We start from the raw sequence: 23,671 nt of genomic DNA, 5'->3' as shown, positions 1-23,671 counted from the left end.
AATAATTGGTTATAATGAACAGCACAAGTCAATCTCTCTGACCTTGAACTCATGCACTCTCTTCAGAATTAAAATGTTGCCAAACGCAGTGTTGGAATATTAATGGTATATCAGGAATGGCTTTAATATTCCAGCCTTACTGAAATTATATCCTTTGTGCATCAAATAACCTTCCTAAAAAGTCTGAAACTCTGAAAAAGAATCCTTACAAGAGGCTACAGGAAAGTAAGACTAGCTAAAGAAAAGCAGTGTTGCTCCTGAATTAGCAAGCTTCAGCATGATACACATTTTATTGAGTAAGTTTGCCCTCAAATCACCAACTGGAATGCTTTCAAAATGAACTTGCATATCTCAACAAATGAGCTGGTTGTTTATCGCAACCAAAATATAGCAAAAAAAATAGAATTACAGTAATTAGAATTCAAAGGAAAATGGATGCTGGTGGATCCAAATTTTAAAATTTATCAGTATGCAACAACCAAGAAGGCGCATTAGAAATGGTTACCTAATGGATAACACATTTATTCATGTTTTGTGGAACAAACTTTTAGCAGAATCCCTATCAGAGACATGCTCTGGTTAAACACACAAAAGAGAATACATTACACAATCACATTATCAATCTGGAAAAGATACTACTAACATAAGACATCTGATATTTACTAAAAGTAAATTAAAATAAATAAATTGGATTTTGAAACGTTAGTCTATGTTAAGAGAAAACTACTTCCTAAAGTTCATAACATTCAAGAACATCTGGGAAAAACTCCTCAAAAGTATTGTATGGCAAAACAGAGCAGAGAGCTGTAAAGTTCCATCTCCAATGAGGTTTAGATAATCTTTTTTTCCTAAAAGGGACACTTTACAAGAAAACTGTTAGAAAATTGATTTCAGTGGCACTCTGGAAGATTTTTAAAACCCATAATACTAGGGAAGGCAAATATTGGTATTGTCATAAAAAAAGGTGAATTTGTTTTCGTCTATGGAGGCTTTGCAGAAGAGTCACTGAATATTAGAAGATAGTCATGAATACTCATTCATGACTGTTTGTGAGATCTTCCAAGTACAATAAGTGAAGCACAAGTGCATTCTCTCAACTTTCTTAAAAATGTATTTCCAAGCAATATACATGATCAATTCCTATACATACTTACAGTAGCAAGGAACTGGATAGCATTAACTTATAGAAGGACAGAATGATTAAAGATAATATAGAATTTTATTAGTTAAAATGATCTTATATTCTAAGAAATTCCAATAATTCACCTATGAGTAGAGGTGTTTGTTTCCAATGAGAGGATTACAGTCTAAGGCTTAATGAACACAATGAACTTACTTCTGAGTAAAATAAGAGTTTTCAAACACTTCTACTTATAAATGGCAACACAGCATGTTTTTCTCTGATATGAACTTGTCTAGAACACTAACTGAACTTGCTATTGGAAATTTACAAGTGTGTGTTTATAACTGGAAACAGATACAATATATTTTTTAAAAAGCTGGCACTTTCATGAAGATTTTTCAATAGAAGGTATCAGATCTACAGCTTGTATATCAGACAAGTTAATGCTATCCTATGGATAAAGCATGGGACACAAAATAAAGTTTATGGATTTGCCCAAAGCCCAAAGGCTAAAACAAAGAAAGAAAAAAAAGAGATCCACAAGACAGCAGGGAAGCAAAATGGCATTCTTTACACTACTTTAGGAGAATGGCTGGAATATAACCGGCCAAACCTGGAAAGGTGAATGTATATCCTTCTGGCCTTTCTATAGGCATAAGAACAACCAACATGCACCAACAATGGAAAGAAAAGGTATCTACAAGCACAGTCTAGTGCAAGTTCTGGTTAATAAGGCTTTAGACCAGGATGTCAAACATAAGGCCCAGGGGCCGGATGCGGCCCCTGGAAGCTTTTTATCCAGCCCTCAGGCTCTCAGCTGCTGAGGAGTTACAGCTGAAATGGCAGCCCACATGAAAATTGGGTTTTCCCAAAACTTGGAACATGATCATGATTTGGTTACTTTCTGTTCTGTAAATTTGCATTTAATGAGTTTCTGTATGAGAACAGGGTCTGATTTCTGGCCATTAGCTGCTTAATGAGTCACTTTCTGCTTAATGACATCACTTCCGGCCCTAAGCTGGAGCCCTGCATGCTAACTTCGGCCCTCTATATGAAATGAGTTTGACACCCCTGCTTTAGACTTTACAGGTGTTTCTTCCAAGCAAACAAACTTTTCTTCAAATCAAACAGAGGAAGTGAAGTGTAATCAGACCAGATAAGCATTTTATCTCTGTTGCATGGCCTGGATGTTGTATTTTAACAACACAGGCAGCTGTTAAAACTATAAGGATGCACCCCCATTTCTGCAATTTAATTTACAAATCTAGCTGGCAATAGTTACAAAAAGTTATACACACATTCACAGCACTTTTAAGCATTTTGGCATTAACAGTATTTATATACCGCTTTTCAACTAAAAGTTCACAAAGCGGTTTACAGAGAAAAATCAAATACCTAAATGGCTCCCTGTCCCAAAAGGACTCACAATCTAAAAAGATGCCAAGGAGTACCAGCAGACAGCCACTAGAACAGACAGTGCTGGCGTGAGGTGAACTTGCACTGGAACAGGCAGGTTAGCACAGACTCACCCTGCTCTTGGCCTCACATCAGAGCGGGGAGGGTGGCACATGTCAATGTGCCAGCCTACCTCCCATGAGAGTGGTGCAAAAGTGCTTTATTGCACTTTATTGACACTCAACAGCAAGCGCAAGGGACTTGCGCCAGCTGAGAAGGTGTTTTGGATTGTGCCCTAAATCATTTTTCCATCCAAAGGCGGCTTATATTGCTAAACAGAATGTTTGAGATCAGTCACCTGATGTGATCCAAACTACACTTTGTTACTTCAAAATAGAGTAGCAAAATTAAATAAATGAATGAGCAGAAGGTAAGGATTTTTAAGTACGTATATAGGAGGTGAGTATGCTACATTCTCTAGATCTAGATCATATCTGAAGAAGTCAGGAATGACGAGAACCAATTTCAAAGTAAGCAAATGTCAGGGAGCTTAAAAGAAAGAACTGTAATTTTTATCTGCAAGATAAACTGGAATAGATATATGGAATGATTTGGGACAATTCAGGATTCTGCTCACATAAATAGGCATGATCTGTACCCAAAAAACACTCATATTTTGTGTGCATAGGAGCATGTTCCAACAGTATTTAACCAATTTCTGACCAGTCCACAGGTGTACGCATTAGATCCCTGTTGCATATATGCAACGTTGAGCAGAAATGGCTTAAAAAAATCTCAAGTGATCCAGGGCCAAATCCTAACTGAAGAGTTAAGAATAGCTTGAATCCTGCGTGAAAATGCAAAGCTCTCCCAAGAATGCATTTTGTCATCTGGTGGCAAGCCTGTCACAGTATGCGTGGGTCTGAAAGGCACCCTGGTCTTTGAGTAACTAGAAACAAGGGCTGCCACTAGAAGGCGGAATGTAGCAAGTCCCAGTGCAAGCAGGAACATTGATTTTCTGGATTCAAATCTGAATGTCTACTGCATTTCACAAGTCTACAAAACCATTTTAGTTAAAAACAAACAGAGGTTGACACCAGCTTGGAGTGAAAGGCCTTGGATATCAAAAGGTATAGTAACACCACAAAGTCTTCTATGTTAGATCTTACCTTCACCATCACAGAGGAATAACATCTTGCCTAGTTTTCCTCAACTTAACCTATCCCCTTTCTCACTGTGCACCTCCTTTTTTACTCAGAACTTGTCATAAAACCTTGTTCAGGTGTCAGTTCTATGAGAAGAACATCACATTTACAGTAAACAACCTTCTTGATGGTTTGCCTCTCTATGGACAGCTCTTCTGTATCATATTCACCAAATCTGATTGCCCAGGTCATTCAGTTAAAAAAGTGAAAGCATTCCATTTTAGACAGGCACTTAACCTTTTAACTTCCTAGGAATTTAATTTGTCCTGAGGTTTTTCTCCTGCGATTTTGTGTGGAGGTATAACTGATTTGAACTATTGTTCCAGAATTATATACAAGAATTCATCAGCTTCCCAGGCCCTCAGAATGCTTTTTAAAGGCATATAAGCATCACTTCCAGTTTCCATGAGAAACCCTATTTTTCATTGTTTTGCGCTAAATGGGCATTCTGAGGCCTGTAGATGGATGCGGGCAGCCTCTGTGGGCCTCAGAGCAACTTCCCGTTACGACCAGAGCATAGCTCCGGACACCTTCAGAGGGTCCAGGTGGGCCATCCCCCCCAAGGGTTCGGAACCCATAGATTATGAGATATGTGGGTACCAAATCCATGGATGACGAGGGCTGCCTGTACTTGATTATCTTACTTTGAGAATTTGTAGAAGTGGAAAACCAGATTCCACTAACTATCACAATCTCCCAGAGGCCAAGAAGATACCTATCCCTCCTGGCCATCCCAAATATACACTTGGGAATCAAGATGGATACCAGTAGCCTTCAATACCTGGTCAGAGTTACCAGGGCCGGTGGGGGGGGGGTAAAGGGGGTAATTTGTACCTGGGCCCAGGAGCCAAAAGAGGGGCCCCAGAAATTTCCTGGGATCTCACATGCTCCTATCTCACCTGGACTCACTGCCCACACAAGATGCTGGGGCACTACTGAGGGCTATAAGCCTTATGCACCACTCTGAGGAATACATACATGACACTCTTTAACACAGCCTAAAATATGAGAGAAACTGGACTGCTACAGTAGCTCTTTCGCTTCTGTATCTACTTACCTTGATGGAGTGCATCAGAGCTGAGGGATACAATTGTAGAACTACAGCTGCTGTAGACGTTTTGATATGCATAGGACACTTTCCATTCTAGTGTAAGACTAAAAATGATGCTAATTTTCTGCAACAATTTTCTATTTTTAAAAGATTATAGAGACTTAGGAATGTGTTTGGTTTTCCATATTACTGTATCTAGTAATGCTGATGCTATGCTGGCAGGTGGACTAGGACTCCGAAGACTATTCTGGCTGTCACCACCCTCCCCCATCCTGTTTTGCCCCTCCTCACCCCCTTTCTACCTGCCCCATCATCACTCTCCCCCGCTCTTCTGCTCTCTCCCCCTTTGGGAAGGGGCTCAAAAGAAACTTTGTATCCCCTGATAAAATTAACCTCAGAGGCTCTGAAAGTTACAATGGAAATTATTTTTACTATGAGAATTCTGCTAAGCAACAGAAGCAATTCCATTTTGCCACTGGATGGGAAACCTGAAACATACAAATGGACCATTACCCAATTTTTTTCTTTATACATGTCTGAAATCCAGCTACACAGAGGTGGTCTGCTTGCCATTTTCTTGTTTGAAACTTAACAGAAGGGATTCCTTACCTCTGGCTCAGATTTGACCTCCACTTTGGGTTGGGCTACCAGAGTAACTTGTCTAAGTTTCGCCTCAGTTCTTCCTGGCTGGTTCTTGACACCTGCAGCGGGCCTCACGGCAGGAGTAGTGCTGGTAATGGGCTTCACCTGAGCAGCAGGTGCCGAAGTTCGCCGGTTGTTAGCAGCCTCAATTGTGTGCAGAGGTGCTATTGGCAATTCGCGCAAGTTGCTGTTCCTTGGAGCACCTGACTGGAGTTGTTGATTTGAACGCTTCACAATGTTCTGAGATGGTGTATTCTGAAATGATCAAAATTAAAAAAATTAGCTGGTATTATTTTTCCAGTGCATAGCCAATAGTAAAAATTCTTCTGCAGTGTCATGGAGAAGTAGTGTGTTCTGAAGGCGGCTACAGTATTTTGAATCAGATTTGGGGTACAGCCATTTCAATAGCACATGCAATTGTATTTCTCCTTTGTTGTGCTAATGAAAATAGTAACAATGATCATCAGCTGAATAATTCATCTTGGACTCTTCTAAAGACAGGCATGAAGCAGAAGCAGAACCAACCACCACCAGATTGTCCTGAGAAAGCAATTTCTTCACAGCACTTCTATTATGCAACTGTATCCATTCATCTGCAAGAGCTCAGCAGAAGCAGATCTGAACAAAAATACAGGTGTGCCTCAGTATCTGTGAGGGTTCGCTGCTGCAACCCCCCACAGTTAACAGAAACCATGGATATAAGGGAATGCCCCCCACCCTTTCGAGGTGAGGGTCCTCTGAGTCCAGTAGAGGCAGCACACATCCCTTGGAGTGAGCCTTAGAGTAAAAAAGTCAGGGGCTTCCCCAGGTCACCTAATGCCTTATATAGCATTAAAAATGTAACTTTCAGTTTTACAAAAATGGAAGTGACTTTTTTGCTCTAAGGCTCTGTCTGAGCCCAGCAAAGGCTACAGATTTGTGCAGCTTCTGCTGGGCTCAGAGGACCCTCCGAAGGTGCAGGGAGTACAGGATCCGCAGATATGGGAACCCTCCTGTAACTATATAAAATCCTTTAAGAGCTTAGATAGCTAAGAAAGAAAGCAGTATCAGACCTCTACAGTTACAAGATTTGTAACAAGGAATGACAGAAGAGATGGATGAAATGAGTCATCTTCCCCCACAAACACAGCCTTCCATAAGTGCCCCTTAATACATGCAACATCAGTCCAACCCTCTTTCAAGTCCTTCCACATAAGCTATGAAGCTGTTTTGCATAATCTCTTCTCCTTTGCTGTGCTCTACCACCAGTTAACTGCCCAATCTCATCTTTCTTAAACCCTTACAGGAGAGCTACTTCTACGTTCTGTACTTATCACACTGCTAGTACCAGAGTAGTATTCACTGACAGCCTTCTGACTGCTCACAGGTTAAGAAAAAATTGTCTCCTAGTGAGCTTCCATTTGCCGACAAGCAACTTGGAAAGTGTCTCCCCCACCCAGAAAGTAAGAAACAAACAGCCCTCATGGATGGCTTCAGAACACAACTTCCCTTTTTAAGACACAGAAGGGAAGTTGGGCATAAAAGCAGTCCATGTAGGCCATCTTCCTGTTCTAGGAAGAAAGGGCGGGAAAAAAATTCCAAAAATGGTTTCCTTCCGTTAGGAACAGGTCATAGTGAGGTAGAAAGACTGAACTGTGCCCCTCTGCACACTACAATGCCAATATGGCTCTTTATCTTACCGGCAACCTCCACAGCCCTGTCACTGCAGGCAAGGGTCTTTTCTCCTTACTTTACAGCGAGAAGAAAAAGGAAGCAGTCTCACCTGGAAGTCCCACAAGAACTTTGTGGGTCCTCCTTGATTCAAGTAATTCTGGAAAGGAGAAAAGTCTTGCAAGCAGGTTTTAGAAAGGCCTGCACTCTCTTTTTTTTCTTCCTAGTGTGGAGGAGAGAGCTCTGCCCACAGCTTCTACAGCACTTTCACATAACACGGGCAGCATCTTAGAGGATGTGTAGGTTATCAGTAAGACTTGTACTTGTGTTACACAAATGCATGCTGCCTCTCATTAATCACTTGCTGTTTTCAGGGGAAGAGGGGAGAAGTGACAGAAGAGCGTGAGATGAGGACAGGGCTGAAGTGAACTTGACTCAAGGGCTGAGCCATCACTGCCTAGAATTTTATTTGCAAGCCTGATAAAAGATGCGACAATGCAGATACTCAGAAAACAGAACATGAGAGAGATACCTGTGGTGTAGGTGAAGGGAAGTGCTACACATACAATACATGAAAAAAGAGTCAGTGGAAGAGTGCCAGTAAAGGTCACAGAAGCAATGCGCACAGATCTAAGATGTGAATGTGGAGCCATCTTTCCTCTTTCGGACATGTTGCTTTTGAGTTTTTACTGCATTCAAATGCCACTTACATGCCTGGGCTTTACCAGACCCTGTCGCTGCTGACACTGCATCCTGCTGTTGCTTGGTTGTTGCTGTGAGGTCTGCATATGAGGTCTGAACTGGGATGGAGCAACAGGAATCAGAGGCTGGGGAGGCACAGCGAGGAGATGGTGTGGTTGCTGCTGATGTGGTTGGTGTGGCTGCGGGTGCTGCTGATGCTGGGCCTGTGGGTGCGGCGGGTGCTGCGGCTGCAAGGGAGGGTGCAAAGGACCCTACACATTTTGAAAGAGACAGGCATGCATTTCAAACTCAAGAATATCTGCTCCTGAATGCTCAACTGCCATATAGCTATATTATATTTATTAATAACAAAGGAAGGACTTGAAATAAAGTTCCTTCCTCCCACAACCCTTCTTCTATTCTAAGGCTGCCTTATACTAACCTAAGATCTTATAATGCATAACAGTGTGTCTCATTTGTACCACTAACATGGTACATGAACTTGAACCTGAAAGAACATTCCACTATGACTCAAGTACATTTTTGTTTCCTTTTAAGCTGTTGAAAAGATCAAAGGATGACACTGCACTGCTATGTATTTCTTAGCACCCTCACATGAAAAACACAATTGTACCTGTAGAGGGTGCTCTAACCTTTGCTGTAATCCAGTACCATTATTTTTTCCTAGATGCATGCTTAATCTATTCACCATACAGGATCATTTTTTTAAGCAACAGATTTTCATATTTCTGTTGGAATAAATCAATTTTAAAAACCATGGAATAATGAACTAAATGTTGCATTACAAACTTTTCTAATCTCATTACCTACAAATAACTTCCCAAAAGAATCAAAGCAGTTTAACATCTCCATTTGAACTACTATGCTGATACAAAGCTACCACCAACACCTGTAATTCACTTCACATTAGGCACAAACAAGCGTTCATGCTTGGCGCAATAAAAAGTGACAATTAAATTCCTTCTGTATTTTTATCATCAATCTAAACCAGGGGTGGACAAACTCGCAACTTTAGGGATCCTGAATCTTTAACAATTGTGTAGGAGAAAGAATTTCAGCAAATACAGCTTATCTGTGACAAGCTGAACCTGCTGAAATTCTCTCCCTACACAATCATTACTTCAATTTCAGCTGCACTTGCTGAAATTCCCTCTTCTGCACAATTGTTAAAGGTCCAGGATCCCTAAAATTGAAAGTTTGCCCACCCTGATCTAAACATCGAATATTTCGAACCCCTGCTAATTGGGTAAGAGGCACTTTTTCAAGTGGGTGTTCCTTTTTTTAGCAGGGGGAGAGTAACTGGCCCACCTCCCCCCAGCAGTGTCTGTTCTAGTGGCTGTCTGCTGGTATTCATTTGCATCTTTTTAGATTGTGAGCCCTTTTGGGACAGGGAGCCATTTAGTTATTTGATTTTTCTCTGTAAACCGCTTTGTGAACTTTTAGTTGAAAAGCAGTATATAAATACTGTTAATAAATACTGTTAATATTTCAACCCTGCTTACAGGAGGGGTGCTCAAAGGATTCCAAAGCAATCCAACCGCAACAAAAGTCTGATGCTTCTTAAATATAACCAAGGCAAAAAACCAATCTACCTTTATTTTAGGGCTACAAGGATCATGAGAAGAGAGAGGCTCATCCACATATGCTTGAAGGCCAGGAAGGCTTTTTAAAGGCCAGGAAGCTAGGGGGAGAATGATAGCAAAAAATCTGGGAAATTCTTTCTCCAGCACCAGTCACCACTCTTCTTATAATGAAGAAACAACAACAGCAGGTCTTTGTTCCATCTAATCTTTAAGACTCTTACAAGATGACAAGAAGAGGGTATATGCCAAAGAGGGGCTTCTCCCTATAACTTCCTTCTACAGGTTGGTGTTGCACTGGTATTGTTCACACTCAGTCAACACAGGCTATGATCTAAAGCAGCAGATGCAAAATTGTTAAATGCAGTGACCCACACAGAGCATTATGGTTTCCTACCTGCATGTTGGGCTGTGAGTGAGTTGCCAAGAACGGTTGCCCAGGAGCCTGCAAAAATGGCTGCCTGGGAGGAAGGAATGGTCGTGTGTTTGTTGCCCCTGGTTGGCTGAAGTGAAGGACTCCTACTGGACCCTGAGGCTGAATGTTTGGCCTCACTAGCCTCTCTCTTGGAAACATGGGTTGCTGTCCTTGTTGATTAAAGGCTGGTCCAGGCTGGTTGAAAGGAAGCGGATTCTGGGTGGGAACAGGATGCGCACTGTTGAGAAGTGGAGGGGGTGGGGGAGGAGGAGGACTCCGCTGCTCAAATAAGTGATGGCTGGGAAATCTTGGCTCTGTCAAAATAATAAAAAAAAGAGTCACAAAACCAATCTGACCATAAAACAAATTGCACATCTTTCTCTCCTCCCCCCCCCCCCATACACTGCAGATAGTCACAAAACATTCAAGCTTGGAGAGGATAAGAGATGCTTTTGTTTACTTCTATGGACCTATGAACTGCAAATGCCAGGATGCAATAAGGGGAAGAATTGGGTTAGAAGGAATCACTTGGTTCTGCAGGCAAAATGCCTATTGTCAAGTCAGAGCACCGCAGATATCCCTCCCTTGCCCCCAATCAACCCACATAATGCAGACAACACTACAATCAGAGCAGTTAGCGCCTGCAGAGCCAATAGCGGCTAGCTATTCAAAAGGGAAGACCGTTTCAGCAAGAAATTCTATTATTTCTGAATTGAAAGTAAATGTTAGTAGCGCGCACACACACACACGCGCATGCACACACACACACAGAGAGAGAGAGAGAGAGAGAGAGAGAGAGAGAGAGAGAGAGAGATTTCTTCACTGCCTGTTAATCATATACGTGGAATTTAAAGTTCGATGAATTAGTGAAATTGACATACAGGTTGAGTCTCATTCATGAAGGTTGCATTCCCAGAACTCACGTGGATGGCAAAAATCGCATTAAAGCAAATCCATTTAAAAAACAAGGACCCTTTGCTAGGCGATTTAAGAACAGCCTTGCTGACCTTTGTGATGTAAAAGTCACTAGGCAGACAATCCATCAATCAGTCTCTTTCCAGGCGCTTAGAGAAGTTTCACTCCAAGCCAGCGACCCCCTCCCCTTCACCAATGCAAAGTGATTATCTTTCTTTCACTTGCTCAGGGGGAAGGAAGGGGTTCCTGCCTTGGAATGAAGCTGAAGCTACCTGGAGAGAAAATGATTAATGGATTGTCAGTCCTCTCTTGCATTAACAAGGCTATTGTTAAATAACTGATTTCCTTTAATTTAGGGCCCTTCTCATTGCGGTGAGATAGAAAAATCTATGGATAATTAACGTATACCTGTGGAAAATTAGCTTATAGCTGTAATCGCCTGCATGACTCTCTCTCTACAACAGTAAGAAAAGCAGTTTTTTAAACTGTAATTTTAAAGGGATGCATTTTTCCCCTTCTCCAGGGATCAGCACATTCCTTCTCATTTGCAGTGCCCATTCGTGTTGAGACAAATCCATGCATAACAAGGTTGGACCTGTATATATGTTCCGAAGAAAGGCTTCACCACTTTTACAGATTGCACACACAAGCCAGGTTTACAGGTTAACTTCCAAATAACAGCGGCCTAATATATTATTGTAACAGAAAAAGGGGTTAACAGTCTCCTGTAAATTCTGACCAATCAGGATGTGTTGAGAGCTGATATTGAACTGCTACATTCTGGAAAAAAAACCCAGCAGGCTCAATTGTTAAAAGAAAAGTCAACATGTCACCTCCCTCACAACCAAAGAAGATGTCTCTTCTGAGCACCAGAGGGACATTACCTCCCATGAAGAAGGGTTCTCTGTCCTGTGGAGGTGGTGGGGGCAGAGGTGGTGGAGGCCCTCTCCACTGATCTTGGAGGGGGAGTCTTGGGGCTTGATTGAAGTTGGAAGGAACAGGTGCAGGTGGGTTCTGCTGAAAATCTGGAGGACCCTGAATAATAAGGGGGGGGGAGAGAAAACCAAAGCAATGAGGCTTTGACAATCTTGAAGCATTTATTCCACAGCCTATTTAGAATATCTACTTAAATGAGAAGAAAGAGGGGAGAAAAAGGATCAAATCATCTTCCAGTAATCTGTACAAATTGGGAACCCTACTGAGTTGCCTTTTCTACTGTGGCAGCAAATGCAGAACCTACACACAGTATCTTTACAAGGAATTCAAATGTTTTAATAATCACAGCAGCACCACAGGAATGCCATCTCTTTTCCAAGCTTACTGAAATCCATGCAATTATTGACCTTCTATCCCATTAATCCAAAAGTCTGAATGTCTACTTTAGAAAATGCTCCTGACATTTATCTCTTTAAACCATGCTCTCTGCTATCTATTTAGTACAACCTAAGCAACCAAAATGAAGCTACTTTAATTTTCTGGATGTCATAAATTGAATTCCCCCCCCCATTCTGAAGTATAGAAATCATATTTCAAGAATAACAGTGAATCAACATTTGACAAAGCGTATAACCCTAAATACTTAAGTGTCTGAAGCATTCATTACAAAAGGGCTATGAAAAATTAACATAAATTTGCCATTCTTGGTTTTAAATAAGCGCTTTACAGACCGATACAACATTCAGCTATTTCACAATCAGAAATAGAAAGAGCCATTTAAATTTAAGCTCAGTAATTGAAATTCTTCATAGAATCAAAAGGGGATAAAGAATGTCATATAATCTGCAGACAAGTTAAGACAAGGGAAAATTATGATACTCAGAAGGTAATTAACTTAACTGAGAAGAACTGACACTGTTATGTTGTTATACTAACTTTCCACAGTACATTGAACAGTACGTGTTGAGTACAGGCTGAGTAAGCTCAGCCATTTTCAGGTGAGCATTCAACACAGATTGCCACCTAAAATCCATACATGCATCCATACATTCATAACAAGCATGCTAAGAAAATTCTGCAGATTCCTCTTTGAGGGGGCTAGTAGAATCCTGGGGGATCTTGAACACTACCAATTTTAACGTGGTTTGAAAATAAAGCCTGAAAACAGTCCGCTGAAAACTGTTCCAAGCATGATCAAGAACAGAGTCATTCATATATAATGCTTATGGTGTCAGCCTGTATTCTGATTACCCTATATTTCGGAGTAGATGTTCAAGAAGCAGATTTCACAGATCATCTCTGCTGGTCTTTTCAGCAGCTGGCAGAGTTTTAAAGATCTTTCCAAAAATGCAGACTGAGGAGGTGGCCCATCTAATGTTGCTAGTAGCACTGAAGTACAGCTATACTGTACAATCATAACAAACATGCCAATTCACAGAAAGTTTATTTTGTTTCCGAAAAGAGCGTTTAGTTTCCTTCTAATATTTGAAAGAAAGACTTAACTGACATAACTGGTGTGTATTCTTTAACTGAACTGAACTGTTTTACAGATAGAGCATGTATCCCGAGCTGAGGTTTTTCCAGCTCCTGAACATTTCAACAACTTACACACATGGATTTGGATTTCAATATCATACACAAATGTGAAATTGGGTTTTGCCATTTTAAAAAAATCAGGATTTTCATGTTATAGTTTGAAAGCCCCAAAGTTTAATTCTATAATGTTTTATCAAAGTTTAATCTTTGAATGCACAAGTTAGTACTAATTTTTTGCACTCTGCAACAAAACCAAATACAGCAAACTGAGGAGAATGAGTACTTGACACAGAATAAATCCTGACACACACCGTAGTTTTTTCCCCATTTTCATTTGGCCCACTTCGAAGAGCAACAAGACACTAACTTTCAAGTAACATTCTTCTCTTACATATACGCATATACGGGCCATTGCAAGCACCAGCCTGTGGGAGAGAGATGAGGGGTTGAGGAAACCAACTCTAAGGTGTGCTTGGTCCCCCACTTCACAGATATTGATTCTTTTTCATTTCTTCTTTCATTCCAAATGAGGGGGTACTTCTATTTTATAATAATGTATCTAATTTTTACATTAGATATCTAATCTATCATAATCTAAACTAAATGTTGCAGCCCTATTCTTTCCCTATTAGGAATCGGGAGTTGCACCTAATGCTTCTGAAATGATTCACAAGGCATTGTTTAGCAATTCTTCCTCTTATATGTACTCCATTATGAACCATATCAAAAGCATAACCTGGCATCAGTGCTACTTGTTCCTACAGTTTGTTATGGAGATCTGAATGACTCATTGAACATGACTTCCACATATACAGGCAATCCTACTTTCTGAAAGAACGTGAGATAAGGCTACCTTAATCCTGTCAAAGTATTACACTATTTTGTGTGTTTTTATATCCTCTCAAATATTCTCCCTAGTTAAGAAATTAACATTCTCTCTCATACAATTCTTACACAAATTGTACTTTTACTTTTTGGCATCTCTGGTTAATTACATGATGTTATCTGCTATAATCTATTCATGAGCCACTGATAACTTTGGCTACCAATAAAAGAGAAAACTTTGCATAAATTGCTTAGCACAAAGTTAATCTTATAAAGCAAGGAATAAAGAGGATCTAACAGCTATTATATGACTTATCAGCTTTCCTAAAAGGGTCACTCTATACTTTTTTTAAGAGACTAATTAAATACCTTAACAATGTCACTGAAACTTCATGAATCTTTCTATAAATTACACCCTCTCTCTACAACATGTTTTCAGTTATTAATCTCACTTAAAATGCAAAGAGGCAATAAGAATGCCACTGACACCAAGGTAGGAACACTCCATTAATTCTTATTAAAGAGGCGTATATGCAAAGGATTTGTGATTACTGTAACCTATGGCACAGTTAAAACTATAGCTACTGATCACAATATGTTAATCCTTTTACTTTAGTAGCCACTGGACTACACTTTCACTTGGGGAAGTGACCATAGTTCAATTCAATAATCAGAATAGCCAGATGCGATTGGAACACGCAAACACCTCCTAAGTAGGATAAAATGTTCTCCAACGATTTCTACCAAATGGCATTCAAAGTAGACTCATGGAGTCCTTATTAGGTCTGAACCAAGAGGAACAATAACTAAAAAGGAACAGAGGTCTAAGGGCTAGAGGACACTGGCCCCATTACCTTTTGTGCAAGCCCTCTTAAGCTACTGTTTTTCCAAAGACTATGAGTCTTTGGTCTGATATGGCTAAAATGGGAGAGGGTTGGGACTTGTGGATTTCATTAAGCCCCCCCCCCTTCCATTTTCTCCTACAATCTGAGCATTGGTTATGCACATTCAAAAAAAGATCTTCAAGCCAAGCCCTCAAAAGACATCTGAAGTCAAAATAATCTCCTCTACCACCCCTCACTACTCCAGCACTCTAGTGATTCAGGCAAGGGTGACCAGCTAGAGTGCTACCACAGCAGCCATGCTAGAACCAAGGAAGAACAAGTGATCTATGACTGCTCACACAGACCTACCTCACAACAGGTCAGCAAGCACATGCAAGAGTTTTGTCTCTCCTTGTTCTTGACAGTATTTCAGTGAACTTGTTCTCATACCCAAGATACTTCAGTATCTTGTTCTCATACAAGAAACGTACATGCACTTTATGAAAGAATGATTCTAAATTAAAACCATATCATAAATTTGCAACTTATTTAATGTTGATTTTTGTGACTTTCTGGCTCCTCCTATCTTGGCTCCAAGACAACAGAGAACACTATCCTAGATTAGGGTGCCAGAAGCTCCTATTTCAAGAAAAATTGTCTGAAAGATCACTAACCAGAGGTTTTCTTGAACATCTGATATTATCAGTGTTTCAGTAATAAGCAAGTCTGGGGTGGTAGTAAAGAAAATAACACGTGATGATTATATGCAAGCTCCAGTTTTTAGAGGAAGCCTATCTCTAAATGCTAGATGTAAGGGAGTGGCAAAAGGATGAAACTATTCTTTTTTCTTAAATACTTTAACAATTGCTCAGTAAATTTTTTTAAATTAAAATTTCTAACTTTTAATATTTCATTGATATTAAAATTATACAGACACTTCCATGAAGAATGGCTTAAATCGACAGAAAGCACCCATGTTTTGGCTTAATTTTATCATTTGTAAATTGAATGCACAGTAGACAGAACACAACAAGGGAAAAAGGTTACTTCATTTTAGGAGTTCTCTTTTTCACTCTTTAATAGCCGTTATCATCATGTTTAGCTTCTGCCACTTCTTCTGCAGATGGGAATTCATTGATATGATTAAATTTGATGGTATGATAATATATGGTAATAGTAATTAATCAGAAGCCTACTAGCAAATGGAGTATGTTTGTTATTATGACACCTGCATTTTAAACTGCATTTCCCCTCTGCCAGTCTGACTGACATCTTGCACTACATTTCCTGGCTACTACTTTTAGATGCAATAACTAAAAACATTCATCTCTCCACCACTATGGTAAGTGCTGTAATTACAGACTATATAGACAGGTTGTGAAAACAGCAAGGGCCCATAAGGAAAGCTTGCTGGTAGATGCCGAGGAAGCTCAGTTGCACATCTGCAGAGGCTATAATAGGAGAGAAATGTAATCTGATTCAGCAGTCTCATTCAAACATGATTTGCATGAAATGCCATACAAAGCTCTATCCAAGAATGTCAATCATGACCACCTGATACCTTGTATCACGTTAAAAAGAAAACAAAATGCTTTCCATACTATGTTGGATTTGCCTTCACTGCTACAGAGTAATAGAGTGAAAATTTCATTTACTGTTGGCAGTGTTCTAACAGCACTGCCATAACAAAAGGAGAATCATTGTGGAAGCAGTGCAGCAGGCTCTTTTTTCTGTTAGTTGACATTGAACAACCTACACTAACACAACTACAAGGGTGTAATCAGCTATCAGTCAAATGCTCAGAAGGATCACAAGGTTCACAACTTGAGCTGGCTGAAAGTGCTTATTCACACATTATATGTTAAAATGTACACCCAAGATAACCCATATATAGACATAAGTGTGTAGTATGAATGTGGGCCCAGACGTACAACATAAAAGGTACACTCAAAAGTGAGCTAGACTGGTATCAGCTCCGTGTTAGGTGTACTCTGAGTCAAGCCCAGGATTCACACATGCCTAATATAGTAGACACTTGAAAAAGCAAATCTCTTCATTTGCCAATTGCCAGAATTATTTATGGTTTCTTACAATTGAGACCTTCCACCACAGTGTTTCTCAAACTGTGGGCTGGGACCCATTAGGTTGGTTGCAAGCCAATTTCAGGTGGGTCCCCATTCATTTCAATGTTTTATTTTTAAGATATTAGACTTGATGCTACATGGGATGTGACTGCATTTGGGGAAATGTTACAGACCTGTACTTTTAACAAACTACTATGTATATTCTTTTAACAATGACAGTAAATGGGACTTACTCCTGGGTAAGTGTGGGTAGGATGGCAGCCTAGGACTTAGTTTTTCTGCTTGATGTCACTTCTGGTCATGACATCTCTTCTGGTGGGTCCTGACAGATTCTCATCCTAAAAAGTGGGTCCCAGTGCTAAATGTGTGAGAACTAGTGTTCAATCAGATTATTATATCATGACCACAATCATTTTTATTAAGAAATAAGAGTGAGGGCAGTGTGGATATGGATCACAAGTTACTTAGATTCATTTTGTTGTACCGTGTAGGCACTAGAAGAATTTGATTCTACTCAACAGAAGTTTTTTCCCCCCTTCTTCAGACCCTGGGAATACATGCTTTGTTTTGTCATTTAATGCATATTTGAGAAAGTGAATAGGGAGTCTCCAATCAGGTCTGAAAACGTAATTTCTCCTGACTGAAATATTTGCGTTTAAGATATTCTAAACGTACTGCAAGGAATAGGATGATAAAATTCAAGGAGGAAAACAGAGTTGAACACTAATTGTCAGCCCTGCTGTACATATCAGCAATCAGACTGCCCCGCAAGCTATAAGAGTCAGACCTGTGACTAGGGGGTCAAACTGTAATTGGCGTTTCAAAGAAAGCCATCTCAGTCTGAAAACAGACAATACACTACCACCTGTGCAGTCATTTTTCCACAATGTTCAAAGCTACTAGGTCACAGCTATAAACTCAGTATCTGCTGAAATTCTAGGGACAGGCTAACCCAACACAGCCATATTTTTCTCAGCTCTAATTCACTAAGAACCCTGCTTTACTCTCCCTGCCACCCCGACAAGAGTACACAGTGAGAATGACAAATTGTTGGCCAACAGACTAGGTCCTGAAGCACTTTTATCTTGAACATAGGAGCATACAAAATTATAATCAAGGGGTGGAAAAAAGATTGCTCAGCTTTACTTGTTAGGAATACATTTGAGCCTCCAAGTGCATATGCTCTAAATTTTATTGCATTCATGATGTCATTTGCCTTGGGCAGTTTTCATAAAACGGAAAGGCAGGGCACAAATAGACTGAATAAGTTAGTATGCAAATTTGCATTCTGGAAAAACCAAGAACTACCACCAATCTGTCACCTGAGGGCATCATTTCAGAAGTACATGTGTTTTGCAAATCTCAGTTTGAGAGCACCCTAACATCCAAGCTTGCAGGCTCTATACCTGAAACCGACTGCTAGATGATGTCTACAAAGTTACAGAACCTGACTATCCAAGTGTCACACTGTTTGGGCTCATGGACACATTCAAGACAACAGGTTGGCTGGTCCTAGTCCCCATAATGTTCACTTTCTGACAGTCATGACACACTTCTTCCATTCTTTAAGAAACTTTAAAGATTAACAGGAAGCTAGATATGTAACAACTGTGTTTTCTTCAGAAAGAAAGAAACCAATGCATAACAATTATGGCATTCTCATAATATCAAACTGAGATTTATTAAGTGAAAAGTACTGCCTCTGCTTACTTAAAATTAAAGGTGTGGTATTTTTGCACACACAAACATTCAAGCAAGCACACATACAGCATGCACTCTACTTTAATCTTTCATAATATAGAAAAGCTTTATAAAATTATTAAGATGCACATAGGTTTCAAACATTTTCAGCAGTCTGCAATATAAATTCTGCAGTAATTACTATGACTATCAGTAATCCTTCATAGAAAGAGCAGGCATAGTAATTGATTAGATAAGCAACTTTAAGAGGAGGAATAATCCTCCTATTATGGAATATGGAAATCACAAATCCACTCCCGTATTTTGAGAGGTACCATTCTACTTTTATCTAATGTTTGCAGAATTCTACCAAGCGGCGGGGATGGCATACATGTAGTAAAGAAGTAGCTGTTAGTAATTCTGAAAATTCTTAAGAATTAAGAATTTTCTGTCAATATTGCTAGTCATACATAGGCCTAGAAGTCTGACAAATGAAGGCAACAATATTTTCCAAATATTCTCACTATGTATTTGATGCTCAACATGAAGCAACTGTAACTAAAGCAATGCAAGATTGAAAACTAATTTTGTGAAATTTAGATATTACAGGAATATGAATGGCAAGAATTCTGTGTAATCAACGCCATTCAGAAAAGTAATCAATCAAGGTGGTGGGTTTCCTAAAAGAAAGAGCTGGTTAGGATGTTTCAGAAGCAAAAGGGTGGGGAGGGTCACCCAGCATCAAATCAACATTCGATATTAAATGTTTAAAATAACCACAAACGCAAGACAAGATCAAATATGGTGCCTTTCAAACATGGTGCACTTAGTCTGCCCTTTATATTAAATAAGCAATCTTCCGGTTTATACTGAAGATTGTGCAATTGACAGAAAGTGTGCAGTTTTTTTTAACCAAGCAAGTGAATTTTTTTTTTTAAACTCCCTATTGGAAGGACTATTCAACAATTTTACAATTAAACAAAATTAATTCTGCTCTCAAAAATTCATTGACCTTAAGCTTTTAACAAACAATTTTCTACTGCACAGATCATTGTCAATATTTACAAATTCTTAACATTATACTTCACTGGCACTGCTTTTATTTGCCAAATTAATATTCTTTGCAAATGTATGCTTATCCATATCAGAGAAGACGAAACAGCTGCTACTCACGGGAAATCTCTGGGGTCCGACAGCAGGTCTTGGCTGGCTTGGGACTGGCAGCAAGGGCACTAAAAACAAGGAGCACACCTTTTAAATCAATTTGCTTTAGCTGGGACTCCAGGCCATATGCAGTCACATCCACAGGCAGCTGCTTCCCCATTCCCACAAACAGCTGCAGGTAGGCAAAATTTGTTAACAGCATGCAACAGGGCAATAAGGATCCTGATGGCATAGGCTAGAAAACATACAGTTCTTCACTTTGGAGATTAACAACCAATCCTAAATTGACTGCCACCAGCAAGACAGCACGTGCACTGCTGCAAAAGCGCTGTAAAGTACATTACAGCAGTACGAAGGATCGTCGTGCTGATGCTAAAGCTGGCCTGCCACCACCAGTCAAAAGCCTGTGCCTGTCAAACAGTTAGGACCTCCGCTGGCCAGTGGGGAGGGAAGGGCAGAATGGGGGCAGGGATAGGCATTACAGGGTTGAGAGAGGGTGGATCAGGTCTGGGAGGAGGGCAGGAATGGTGGCTTTTGCCATATTCTATTTTCCTTCATGGGTTTAAAAGCCCGACACAGGGCAGTTCGGGTATGTGCCAGCAATATCACTGTGCACATCCAAATAGTTCCATTGCAGCTTCTGGGGCTTTACCCTGAGGAGACTTCCAGGAACTGTAATTCCCATGCTGGGTGTGGCAGAGGTTGCACCGGCACTACTACTACTACTGCTGCACCAGTAGAATGGACTTTTGTTAGGATTGGGCTGCCCAACAAATAACCCATATCCAATTAAATTAGATACATATCTTTAGTCTAAATGCAACTTGTGGTGATGGTTTCAACGTACAAACTACCCATGACTGAACTAGGTATCAAATTTTTACTCCATGCACCAGAGACTTGCAGAACTTCACTAATAATGTTCTGGAGAAACGTCTTGTAGCAACACCCTAGGTAACAACCTGGTTAGGTAGTCAGAACTGCCCAATGTAGATACAATTAGCTTATTTTGAAAACTTAATTGCATTTCCAAACATTATGTTTTCAAAGTATTTGAATCCGTTTTGCATGCAATGACTTTGACAGAAAGATATAAACAAAAGTGCAAAAATAATGCTTAAGAGGAAAATATTTCTATACAAAATACTGCATAGACATAATACCTGAGGCAATGTATACCAAGTCTAAAATGCACACTTTTAACTGCTTTTCTTCCACACCAACCCCTCCTTCCACCCCCTTCTGCAGAAATGAAACAAAGAATAAAACAAAACAGTGCATGCATAAAAGTAACTTCTGGGTTGCATCTACAACATGGGGAAAAATAAAACTATGCACTGTATATAGTATTGCCAGTGTAAGAGTTAAGAGATGCCACACAGAGCTGGTGTGCCATAGGGGCTAAAAGACTGAGTTACAAATCAGGACTTCCCCGATTTCAATCTTGCCTCTGCCAGGATCTCACCAGCCTTAGGCAAGCTGCTCCCTCTCCACCCCAGTTCTCCACTTGCAACAGGGAGACCATAATATTCACATTGCAGGATTGCCATTAAGGACAGCATTGTGGTAATACAGATGAAGCATCGTGCACACTCAGGAACTACTTCAGAGATGCTAATTTTTACGTTTCCAAAACCTGGCCTAACAAACGATATTCCCGAAACCTAACCTAACAAATTCTCACCTTGCACAGGTGTTACTACAGTCCCTTTGAAGTGAGGATTTATGTGTATGTTTTTGGGCTGCTGAGATGTCACTGGAGGAGGATTCATCAGTATTCTTGGTGTTTCTAGCTGGGGTGACATATGAATCCCCTGAGGGGGAGGGGGTGGTGTATGATGCTGAGGGGGGATGGGCAGCAAACCCTGCAACTGTTGCTGCTGCTGGAACAGATTCCTAATAGGTTGTTGATGGGAAAACATCCTCTGTGAATGTGCCTGAAACAAAAAAGCAGAAAATCATATTTTCTTGAAGTTGTATTACCTTAAGCACCCATTATTTCCTTGCTCTCAAGAAGGTATCTGGGAATGCTTCCCATACAAAAAATGATCTCCTCCTACAAATAACAGGAGGCATCTTCTGAAAACATGTATGGACTTCAAGGGAATTAGATAAATTCAGTGACAACTAATCTATCAAGCTACTGGCCTTGTTAACAAAATGCTACCGCCAAGTTCAAAGAATATATTTCTCAGAATTACAGTTTGAGGAACAAAGCTGGCACTGGATGGAGGATGTGAAACACTGAGCAGCACCCTCATTCCCTGCTTGTGGGATTCCTGAAAGCACCTGGCTGTTCACTTCTAGAATATGGATCTTGAACTAGACAGACCCTTGGTCTGATTCAGCAAGGCTTTTCTTGCATACATGAAGGCAAGTTTAACATTCCCCTGATAGAATTAAGGAGCTTAGAATATTGTCTCTGTAAAAAAGCAGCCCTTGCACTTAAAACTTTTGGCACCACAAACACATCCAAATACAGATCCACTTCTAGAATGGAGGTTTATGGTTCGCCTAATCCTACACTTGCTTCACTGGACATGTTGGGGGAAACTGCGTTACTAGTTCTGTGAGCCCAGCAGAGAGACAGGGTGCAATCCTGGGTCACCTTGCGCTGGCCCGGTAGTGTTGCAAACGTGCCATAACACAGGTTTGCACCTCCTTGAGAGTTGGGGAGGCTGACACAAGGACACATGCCAGGCTCCATGCACTGGAGCAAGCCCCAGGACTAGTGAGCTCATGCTGGTGGCGGGTGTCCCGTACAGAGGTCTGGGGAGGGCAGGAACTGGGGCAGGATGGGTCCAGGAGGGGATGGTGGGAGTATCTGGTTTAGTGCCGAATCCTAACCCCCCTCCCTGGAAACTCAGCCTAGCACAAGGTTGCTCAGATCTGCGCCATCTCTTAAGGTGGTGCAAATCTGAGTAGCCCCATTCAGGCCCTGCTACATTACCCAGGATAAAGGGAAACAATTCCCCTTGCCCCAGGTTGCACCGCAGTCAGCCCCAGCCCCAACCGTGCTACATATGGGGGAGGTCAGCTGGCCTGCCTGTTCCAGCGTGGGTTAGAATTGGGCTGCCCATTACATTTCCCTAAAAGCGGTTTTCTGTATCACATGGCAAGCCATCCTAAAGTGGGTTCTAAAGCAGTTTGGAGGTGGTTCAAGAACACACATTCTCCAGATTATGACGCAGCTCTCCAGATTAAGGAGAGTTTAAAAACACAACTCTCCAGATTATGATATAAGCACTACATGGAAAATGGGCAAAGGACCACTAAACTTCTCAGGACAAGACAATGAAACAGGCATACTGTTTTATGATCTGCTGCCAACACCATCTTAGCTTTTTTGTAAGCGTGTACACAAAATTTCCCTCTCAACAACTGAACTATTCAGATGAACCTTAAACAGCTGCATAAGGCCAGACCGGCTTGCTTAAATAGTAAATTCACCACCACCACCACCACAGCAGTACCGTAACAGCTGCCTGGGTTGCCAGCAGTGCAGGCCTGTGATCCTTCATTCGTCCTCTTTCATTATTGTCTCTCCGTTGTTCTCCCAATCCACGACACATTAAAAGCCCTCCTCGACGTGCTCCTCTTCTGCCATAACGGCCCTGTTTTAGTTGTCTCTCCCTTTCTTCAAATTCAAATAACGCTGCTTTGGCTTCTGCAGAAAGTTCTATTATACAAGAGAAATAGGTCTATCTTTATTTCTTTACCAAGTTAAACAGATGTCACTGAGGCTACATACAAATGCGCAGGCCCCTTTGCTAATATAGCATGCACCTGATCCGTTAATTTTAATTAATGCAATAATTTTGTATTTTATTGTATCCCTTCAAATTTGGAAACAGAAATCCATGGCTTATGGTTTAGTGAGGATAAAATAGATTTTATTCCGTTAAAAGTAGCTTCCCCTTTGAAGTTACTAATTTTAACAGATT

At 40.6% G+C, this 23,671-nt stretch overlaps 1 protein-coding gene across 3 annotated transcripts in view; it reads right to left on the bottom strand.

Annotated features, from left to right (window-relative positions):
* RBM33 (RNA binding motif protein 33) overlaps positions 1–23,671 on the bottom strand; it is a 99,471-nt gene that overhangs the window by 40,541 nt on the left and 35,259 nt on the right. For 2 of the 3 annotated variants that reach the window (XM_066627629.1, XM_066627631.1), the window contains exons 8-14: positions 23,201–23,406; positions 21,412–21,664; positions 19,737–19,795; positions 11,563–11,713; positions 9,746–10,077; positions 7,777–8,019; positions 5,384–5,671 (exon numbers count right to left, since the gene is read on the bottom strand). In XM_066627629.1, the coding sequence (XP_066483726.1) occupies positions 5,384–5,671; positions 7,777–8,019; positions 9,746–10,077; positions 11,563–11,713; positions 19,737–19,795; positions 21,412–21,664; positions 23,201–23,406 (1,532 nt within the window). The remainder of the gene's footprint in view (positions 1–5,383; positions 5,672–7,776; positions 8,020–9,745; positions 10,078–11,562; positions 11,714–19,736; positions 19,796–21,411; positions 21,665–23,200; positions 23,407–23,671) is intronic. The other variant, XM_066627630.1, reaches the window with a different exon arrangement.

Source organism: Tiliqua scincoides, chromosome 5, assembly GCF_035046505.1.
Source record: "Tiliqua scincoides isolate rTilSci1 chromosome 5, rTilSci1.hap2, whole genome shotgun sequence".
NCBI classification, from domain to species: domain Eukaryota; kingdom Metazoa; phylum Chordata; class Lepidosauria; order Squamata; family Scincidae; genus Tiliqua; species Tiliqua scincoides.
This window is presented reverse-complemented; position numbering and strand designations above follow the sequence as displayed.